This window comes from Sardina pilchardus, chromosome 20 (assembly GCF_963854185.1).
Source record: "Sardina pilchardus chromosome 20, fSarPil1.1, whole genome shotgun sequence".
In the NCBI taxonomy this organism is placed as follows: Eukaryota; Metazoa; Chordata; class Actinopteri; order Clupeiformes; family Clupeidae; genus Sardina; species Sardina pilchardus.
Genome location: NC_085013.1, coordinates 3,400,504 through 3,410,126, shown reverse-complemented (window position 1 = coordinate 3,410,126; position 9,623 = coordinate 3,400,504). Strand labels below are relative to the sequence as shown.

Below are 9,623 nucleotides of genomic sequence, written 5' to 3'. Positions count from 1 at the left end.
CACTTCACTTTAAAGTTATTTTTAATTATAAGCCTAATGTGTAGGTCGTTTGAACAAGCCGGCTAAGAACCTACAATAGGCTGTATAAATATAAAATAAGCTATACTATATTATGTGTGATTATACTGTTGCTATTATGATAATTTCACATATAAGCTTATGGGGACTATTTAAAAATATTTCGGCCTAATCTACGGATAGGCTACTTTCTGTGAAGGATTTCTGTCACAGCTGGCAACACATAGAACTCGCGTATTAATGTTGTCGTGGTAACGGGCGCATGCTTAACACGTCAGCATTTAAAATTTCAAGATGGAGGCACCCTGGATGCAAGGCTGTGTTTGGAAATGATAAAAGTGTTGTTAAAGTAAAGACCTGGTTTCTCATCTTAAGTCATTCTGACTGGACTTCTTGCTTTGAAATTCTCGTGACCGTACTTAATGTCAATACATTAGGTGGCGATACCTTGTAGAATACGACAAAATGAACTCAGACGTTGAAGACTTGATGCCTAGGCTTCTGCCAGTGGAAGCATCAGGTTCTGACGAATTGGCTCTCGGTGAAACTCCCAGAAATCCAAAAGAATATCTCAGACAGGTTCAGTAAGTCTACCACTTAGACACTTATATATTTCTAGACCGACTCTTTTTGTTGTTAACTCGAAATGCATTTACCTGCTTCAAATGAATTAGCGAATGTTAGCTCATTTTCTGTCTTGTAGACTTGAGGCGTCACTCTGTCCAGATGTTGTTGTTGCGAAGATTGACCCCAAAAAACTGAAGAAACCAACTGTTAATGTCTCGGTAAGCGAATGCCTGCTGAAACAAAAATCAATCACAAATTGTACAGTAAACATATGCATGTTTATAAGTAGCTTGCTAACTGTATCACACAGTTCACGGCATGTCAAGCTGCTCCCGATGGCTATTCACCTAGTTTGAAGTGGCAGCAGAAGCAAGTCAGTAACTTCTCAGATATAAGACAGGTAATCAGTTTTGTTTGACTACTCAGAGATGATGCACCCGTCTATATACGTTTTTGTAAATTATAGTTTCTCTTTTTTTGCAGAGTGTCCAGAAGCACAGACAACAGTGGAGGGGAAAAGTCATTGATGACAATGTAGTTATGGTTGGTTGACAGACATTCTCAGTTAGACAAATTAATGAATAAGTAATAACTCTGGTACTGATGAGTATGTCTGTTTTCAGCCAAAAGTGGATAATGAGGAAGGATGGAAAAGGTTCTGCCTGGGTGAGAGTGTTTACCTGGACTCTAAGATTGACCAAGGAGACTGTGATGATGCTCCTGGTCTCAACTATGTGAAGGTAGCCTGGCCATTTTTCTTGTAAAGCATTGATATAAGACTTATGCTAATGTGTTATTAGACTTTTGATTGTGTTCTGTGCCACAGATTGGGTTCCCACCTTTCCTCAGTATCGTAAGCCGATTAAATCAGGTTAGTATTTGGCATAGCATGGAAGAGCATTTCGACTGGACTGGAATAGCATTTAAATACTGTTCAAGCGGCCCATTTCATATAGTTGTTATTTTTTCCTAGGCTACTGTTAATGCAGTGCTGGAGTATTTGATTAACTGGTTTGAAGAGAGATCATTTGTCCCACAGCTGGTAAGTATCCCAATTTGCATTTGTTTGTGCATCTTGCAACAGAGAAACAGAAAATATTGAAAACATATAGAGAAAGTTTACTGTAGCAACTAGTCTTCTTAAATCTGCCAGTCTGCTTGTGTTAAGATTACATTACCCTATAACTGAATGACTTACAGTTTGATCATCTTTACAGGGTAGGTGGCTATATGCGTTGTTGGCTTGCCTCGAGAAGCCTCTTATCCCTGAGGCACATTCCCTCATAAGACAACTGGCCAGACGATGTGCGAGTGTACGAGCCACTCTAGTAAGATCCCAGGATGTGCCAAGACTACTTGCTCTCTTGAATGAATACAAATAATACTGAGATTTGTTTTTGTCATCACTAATTTGTCTTCATGTTCATTTTAAAGGAGACCAAAGACGATGAAAGGTTGTCAGCGCTTAACTTGTTGATATGTCTGGTTGCCAGGTAAAATATGCACATCGTTTTTACATTGTGTGTGTGTGTGTTTATTATTTATTTATTCATTACTTTACAGTTATGTTATGTTTATGTGTTATGTTTTTCAACATCTGTTGATATTGTTTTATTCCTCTGTGAAGGTACTTTGAACAGAATGACTTGGCAGATAACAACTGACAGGATTTCAAGATGGAGGGAAGTGGACTTCGATACGATGATGCTTTATGTTGTACCTATGGCCTGATTGGCCAGTGTATGAGACTTCCTTGACTCCGAGGCCTTGTTTTATTCATTTTATACATTCATACATTTTCAACACATTATCATGTGTCACCAAGTGGGGTGGCTTCATGAGATTCAATTCTGTGAAATAAAATATTATTTGTAGATACATTGCCTATTCTAGTGTTTATTTATCCATTATTACTCACAGGTAGGTATATTATTTATTGTCTCACTTGCAGAGTTCTCTGATCTAACAGATTTAACTGGCAATGATTTTACAGTGGAGGCCAAGGGCCCCTTTAGAAACGTGCACACTAGCTTTTAGTAGCATAACTCTGCCATAATCAGCTTATAAATTGAACAACCATGTATTCCAACATTTGCAGACTGCTTTATTTGTGATATCTGAGCACCGTCCCAGTATCGGGGGCCATCATTGGTTAGAATTCTCATTGGTCTATGTTTCTGCTGCTAATGAGTCGCGCCCATGTTCACCCAGTGATGCTTTGCGCCGACTTCATTGATGTGTGCTTGTTGTGGCTAAGATGGCGGTGGCTGTGAGAAGTTTGCAAGATCAGCTCGAGAAAGCAAAGGAAAGCTTGAAAAATGTTGACGAGAATATCCGCAAATTAACGGGCAGAGACCCAAATGAACTCAGGTAAGCTTAATGTCGAGTGCTTGTGGACTATTTCTTACATAATCGACTAGCATTTGCACCGCCCTGGCTAGCAAGCATTAGCTGGCTAGTAAGCTAACATGCGTGTACGTGCTGAGGTAACATTAGCAAGCTGAACGTTTAGTCAGATGTCTCTGGATGTTCCGAGTATTGCCGTTTGCTAACCTGTTTACTGCACTCCAATGATTTACGTTTACGATGTACCTCGTCAGATCCTTTACTCGAGAGTTAAACATGTTGTGTCACCTCATGTTCGCTACGCTAGTTAGCCACACTCCCCCTTGAGCTTGCACATTTCCATAGGCATGCTGTTTATTTAGCTAGTCAGCTAGCATAACAGGTCATTCTGAGGCTTACATTAATATGCGAATGTTTGCATGATATGTTGACGTTTAACATTCATGTATACGGTTCTATATACACTTACTTTGTTGGTAGTAATGGCCAGTAGCTTCTTTACGTTATGTTGCAATTAAGTACAGTCTGTTCCGCTAGCCAACTGACTTCGCTAGGGTTACAATGCAAGCAGCCAGACCAGTTCTTGTGCTGTACAATCTCCGGCCTTACCAGGCCAACTTCTTTGGTAACAGGGTTTGGTTTAATGTGGTACATAGCGCTGTCGTTGGCCAAATAAGACATGCATAACGTTACTGTGCGTATTTTAGTTTTGTCAGCATCGAGATGGTGTATCTCCCGATATACAGTGCTAAGTGTCAGAAACGTTGTATTTACCTTACCATCTCTCTACTTTTCAGACCTGGCCAAGCCAGGCGACTGACTGTTCCAGGCCCCGGTGGAGGTAGGGGGCGTGGCATCAACTTGCTGAGGTATTTAAAATGAGTTGGTTTTACTCAGTCTTTTTTAATTGGATAGAGGTTTATTCACATTTTCCTGCTGACCCTATTCATAAGGAGAACTTGTTTTTACAGGCGTGGAATCTCTGACTCTGGTGTAGGACCTCCAGCTAAGCAAAGGGATATTGAAGGAGCACTTCTGCGGTAAGGAAGGCGAAAGTTGCCAGGTTAAGATGCTGGCTTTTCACAATCAATAGCATTTTTGTTAGAAGCACCGAGTTTGGACTTAAAGTACGGTTTTGTTTTTTAGGTCCTTTTCTAACACCGTTTGACATTTGACATTTGTTTGCTCCTTAGACTGGCTGGAGACCAGAGAGCAAGGAGAGATTCACGCCATGACAGTGACGCTGAGGACGATGACGACGTCAAAAAAGTGAGGAAATATAAGTTATATAATTACTGTCTAAAAGGTAGCACTATATTGGAACCGGAAACTGGCTGGTTAGATAAAGGTGTCGACTTTCTGTTCAGAATGTGTCCTGTTCTTAACAGAACGACAGATTTCACTAATGTTTATCTTTGTACCTGTAGCCAGCGTTGCAGTCATCTGTCGTTGCTACCTCCAAAGAGCGTACACGTCGAGATCTGATTCAGGATCAGACCATGGATGAGCGAGGAAAACAAAGGTAAGGGTTTTCAAACTGCCATTTTTTACTTTCATCATGGAGTCTCAAACAATCAAACAGTATCTTTTTTTTTTGCAAGTGCAAATCTGTCTGAAACGCTTATGATTTCTCCATCATTGAGCCTTGCAATAGTGTCTCAGATGGAAGCCCCTCCCCCTCACTTTCCATTTTTTTTCCCCTTCCCTTTTCCCTTTCCCAGAAATCGACGCATGTTTGGCCTGTTGATGGGAACATTACAGAAATTTAAACAAGAATCTAATGTCGCTACTGACCGGGTAAGAATGCAACTTGTCATGGTGTAGTACACCAACGTGATATGTTTTTGAAAAATGTTTAGTTTTAGTCTATGTACCAACATTTTATTATTTCTCTTGTGGAAGAAATGACTCAGAAATGTAGAGTGAATTTTTTTATCTTGCTTCAGTGTCCTGGCATTTTTTCTGCTGTAGTGGAAATGCCATGTAGTGCTGTAGAACACGACTGTAAATTTGCATAGTCATTGGTAGTGGATGACATTTGAAACTTAACAGTTAATTTAATCTTTGGGAATTGCCTTTTTGTTCTTTGTCTTTTTATTCTCTCCTCAGCAAAAAAGACGGCAGGAGATTGAGCAGAAATTGGAAGTGCAAGCTGAGCAAGAGCGTAAGAAAGTGGAGGGAGAGAGACGAGAGCTCTTTGAAGAGAGACGAGCAAAACAGACTGAGCTGAGGCTTCTGGAGCAGAAAGTGGAACTTGCCCAGTTGGTAAGTATCTCGCTTTTTTTTCCTCCCCCTTTTGAGTGCTTCCTTTGTTTTGAGTAGAAGTTCTCTGGAGAAATCCTATTCAGACAGAAATCAAAAGTTGGAGTTCCCTAAAATTATGTGTCTTGTTTCTCCCTCAAGTTCTCTTGCTATTGAGGACTCACACTTTACCACTGTGTTCTCACTTGCCCTGTTGTCATTTTCTTTTCTTAGCAAGAGGAGTGGAATGCACACAATGCAAAGATAGTCAAGTTCATTCGTACAAAGACTAAGCCACCCATCTTTTACGTGCCTGGTAAAATGTGCTCCGCAACCCAGAAGCTGTTGGAGGAATCTCAGAAAAAAATGAATGGTAAGTGGCAATGGTTTCTCTTATCTAAATAGTTTTACCCTTTGCTACACTCCAAATTAGTTAAATGCATGAAGGAGAAAGGTTTTTCAAAATGCAAGAGAGGTAGTTGTTGTAAGAGGAAAACAATATCCATAGATTGTGTTTTTACTCTGGGAAAGTAGAAAATAAGACCCTTGACTCACTTGACAAATAACTCGCTTGAGGGATTTAAAAGAAGAAAGGAATGGAACTCAGTTCTTTTGTTGTCATTTAACTGGCTGCAAATATGTTTCAGTCAATTTTAAAAAGGTTGTTCATGGTTGATGTTGTTCATTGTCAGTGTTGTAAGGCCTCTGCATATTTATCAACACCACATTGTAAGAACTACATCACATCGTGCCTCCACTGAAGCTGTTATAGTAGTATTGTGCCACTGGTGGAAGGTGCTTTTGCAGTGCACTGGAATAGTAGAGATCACTTCTGGCTTCTTGCAGGCATGTTTGAGGAGAGGCGTAAGGCTTTTGCCGAGCACCTCAACAAGATGGAGGCTCGGCCGCGGCGCCAGTCCCAGAGGGCTGGCGACCGGGAGCAGGACGAGCGCACCCAGGAGGAAGGCGCGAAGAAAGAAGAGCAAGAGGAGGGTAAGCCGGGTCAGGTAGTGGAGGTGACGGGTAACCGCCACAATGTGGAGATGGAGGAGGATGAGGAGGAGGAAGAGGACAAGGAGGAAGATGAGGAGATGGAGGAAGGGGAAGAGAAAGAGAAGGAGCCTAAGGGTAGATCAGGGCACCGGCAGGACAGGGAGTCAGGTGAGAAAGGACAGGGGGATGAGAAGAGGAAGAGGGTGGAGGATGAGAAGAGGAAGAGGGTGGAGGATAAGGATGAGGAAGACGAGTCTGAGGAGGAGGTAGAGGCCAAGGTAGCGGAGGAGCAGATGGAGGCAGTCGAGTTGGAGGAGAGGAAGGATGAGGAGGAAGCAGGTAAGGTGGATCAGACTATGGAGGAGAGCCCAGAGGCAGAGGTGATGGCAGAGGAGGTAGGTAGCCAGAGTAGGCAGGACAAGGAGGACGGGGAGGGTAAGGGCCCCCAGCAGCAGGAGCCGTTGACGACCGAGCCCCAAACCCCAGAAAATGGCATGGAAGGCCCTCCGGCTGAGGCCAAAGATCCTGTCCTGGAACTTTCGATCCCTCTAGTGGAAGCCACAGATGGCTCCCCAGCCCCTGCCCCCGCCCCAGCCCCAGTTCCCCAAACTACAGCACTTGGCGGCGCCGTTCTTGCCGCTCCTATTACCGCGGCGCCCCTCGACACCCCCGTTCAACCGTCCACACAGGAGGAGCAGCCTGCCGCCCTCCCATCTCCCGCAAAGGACGCGCCCAAAGAGGCCAGCGCAGACGGGCAGCCCGAGGCCGACCGGGAGCGCGGCCGTGCCAAGGCCAAGGACAAGGTCAAGGACAAGAAGAGCAAGAGCCGGGGCGGCAGCAGCAGCTCTACGTCCTCGAGCAGCGGGAGCAGCACGTCGTCCAGCGGGAGCAGCTCCTCGTCTAGCGGCTCCAGCTCCCGCAGCAGCTCCAGCGGCAGCTCGTCCAGCTCTTCCAGCTCCAGTCGGAGCCGGAGCCGGGGAAGGGACGCGCACGGCCACAACCGCGACCGCAAGCGCCGAAGGAGGCCCTCCGAAAGGGAGAGGAAGAAGGGAGGTGACCGCAGCCACAAGTCTTCCAAGAGTGGCGGGGGAAGTGGCCGGGACGGGAAAGGGTCTAAGGATAAGTCGGACCGGAAGAGAACCGGCTCAGAGGGAGGCCGGTCAGGGAAGAGGCACTCACGTAGCGATCGTGACCACAAGTCCGACCGTAAAGAGAAAAGGCGTTGAGAAAATATGGGTTTAAAAAAAAATCTTTTAAGTGTCAGATGTCTATCTTGAGAATACAACTAGGCTGGCAGTTGGCAGTCATATGCTGGATGTTGAACTGCAGAGATTGAGTGGGGAATTACTGGGGGTGGGGGGGGATAGGACTGTTGAATGAAGTCTCCACGTCTCAAAATGTTAGATCAAATATGGCCTTTTTTTTTTTTACCTTTATCTCCATCTCCAGATTTCAGTCTAGCACCTAATCATTTTCCTTTTAGGAGTCGTGTGCTTTCATCTGTGATTTTTAAAACTTCTTTTTATAGTCTGCTTCATGAAAAGGTTTTTTTTTTTTTTTTTTTTCCCCAAAAAAACCTCTGCATATGCTAAGGGATGAGCCAACGAGACCGGCGTCTCAGTGATCTTTCGCTCTTGCGGTGTGGGGCTGACTGTCCTATTTTTGTGCTGTAGAAAATCAGGCTGCGCTACACAGGTGTACCTCTTTTCTTTTTTTTAGCTATTTTAGCAAATGTTGACTCTATGCCAGATCAAACACAGGAAGGCGGGGGGGCGTGGGGAGTCTTTTATGAGGTTAGCTTCATAAAAGGATGTTTTTTTGTACAATTGACAGAAAACAATAAAAAGAGGTTAACTGAAACTGCTTTCGATCTTTCATTTTTTGTTTCGGATTTGTGGTTGCCATTTTAACAACTCTACAGGTTTTGTCTCCAGGCAGATTTGTATGTGAGTGAACTGATGTGCAGCGGTTGCAGTTTCAGGCTATGCAACATAAGGCCGTAGCATATGGAGGAACATTGATGGCAGAATATGCCTTGCTTGGAGTTTTGCCAGTGTTTGACAACTACTGGTGGTCTTTGAGAGGGCACATGAGGAAGGACTTCATGGAAAGAAAGTTGGGGTGCACAATTATCGAAATCGCAATATGAACCAACGCAAAAGCTACAAATAATCGTTGCACAGTTAATTTTGTCACATTTCTTATACTTATCACTTATTCATCATTTCATCCTCCTTCATATGGGGCAGCCGTGGCGTCGGGCTTGTAACCTGAGGGTTGCCGGTTCGATCCCTGACCAGTCCACGGCTGAAGTGCCCTTGAGCAAGGCACCTAACCCCTCACTGCTCCCCGAGCGCCGCTGGTTGGGCAGGCAGCTCACTGCTCTGGGTTGTGTGATTCACCTCACTGTGTGTTCACTGTGTGTTGTGTGTTCACTAATTCGGTTAAATTGGGTTAAATGCAGAGAACTGAATTTCCCTCACGGGATCAAAAAAGTATATATTCTGTTCTATTCTATTCCTTGACTATGCCACTTCTGGTGGTGCGTATGTGTGTGTGAGGGGCACAGGAATTCTGATTGTGAGCTTTGTAAAAGAGACATTTGGAATATTGAATTTAATCAACATTCAAGTTCTAAATGACAAAAATCATATAGCAATTGCAATAACTGTCAGAAAAATCACAAATAGATATTTTTTCCCCAAATCGCGCAATCCTAGAGGAAAGTCATTCCAGGCATTGGGAATGAGAAGTAAATCTCAAACCTACCAGTGGGAACTGGTACTGGAACAGCGTCTCTGAACATTTAAAGCAGGTGCATATCAAACTGTTGATCCTGAAATGAACTGTTAACGAGTTTGTAATGACTCTGTAAAATGGATAGATGCGTGTCTGTGACGAGGGGTCCCTTTAGGATTGCTAATGTACCTCAAGCTGGTAAAGATAAATGGCTTGTGTGTTTCAAATGATGCTGCTGTGGAGTCTTAATGCAGCTCAGCTCTGCGCCATCCACACCAATTTTACTGCAGTTTGGAAGTGAACTCGAGCCCCACTCCATAATTATTCCATGCAGGTGAGCGCGTAATGTATTTTTCTCCATGTTGCCAAGGAACAGCGGCTGGAGTTGATTCACAGCTTGGTGTCAACGTGCTACTCTATGAAAAACATAAAGTCTCCCATTAATTTAGTCAGGGAATGAGTTGGTCAATTTTCAGATGTGATTTAGTTTCTTTCAAAGATCTGACCAAATGTTGGGCTTAAGTGTGTGCCTGTCCTTCTTAATATGTTGTGTGTGTATGGTCAATGGTGGAGTAGCAGAGCCTAGTCAATAGATATTGGATGTTTGGATTGGACTACTGCCTTTCGTACTAGCCTCAGGTCTGTGTAAATCAAATGTAATCAGGCCTTAAGCCGATGGGATCATTGTTGCTGCCTACACGTATTTTGGTCATTAGCAT

At 43.8% G+C, this 9,623-nt stretch overlaps 2 protein-coding genes across 2 annotated transcripts; both read left to right on the top strand.

The window, feature by feature from the left end:
• The first annotated feature begins 289 nt into the window (after window positions 1-289).
• gemin2 (gem (nuclear organelle) associated protein 2) lies at window positions 290-2,463 on the top strand. Its single transcript, XM_062523105.1, has 10 exons — window positions 290-602; window positions 722-803; window positions 896-985; window positions 1,069-1,128; window positions 1,209-1,325; window positions 1,412-1,456; window positions 1,559-1,627; window positions 1,803-1,913; window positions 2,020-2,078; window positions 2,213-2,463. Exons 1-10 carry the CDS (start codon window positions 484-486, stop codon window positions 2,247-2,249), a joined length of 789 nt encoding a protein of 262 aa, XP_062379089.1. The 5' UTR covers window positions 290-483; the 3' UTR covers window positions 2,250-2,463.
• A 349-nt stretch (window positions 2,464-2,812) lies between these two features.
• pnn (pinin, desmosome associated protein) lies at window positions 2,813-8,025 on the top strand. Its single transcript, XM_062523104.1, has 9 exons — window positions 2,813-2,955; window positions 3,729-3,800; window positions 3,903-3,971; window positions 4,125-4,200; window positions 4,359-4,453; window positions 4,653-4,728; window positions 5,041-5,196; window positions 5,407-5,545; window positions 6,019-8,025. Exons 1-9 carry the CDS (start codon window positions 2,843-2,845, stop codon window positions 7,389-7,391), a joined length of 2,169 nt encoding a protein of 722 aa, XP_062379088.1. The 5' UTR covers window positions 2,813-2,842; the 3' UTR covers window positions 7,392-8,025.
• Window positions 8,026-9,623: the final 1,598 nt, after the last annotated feature.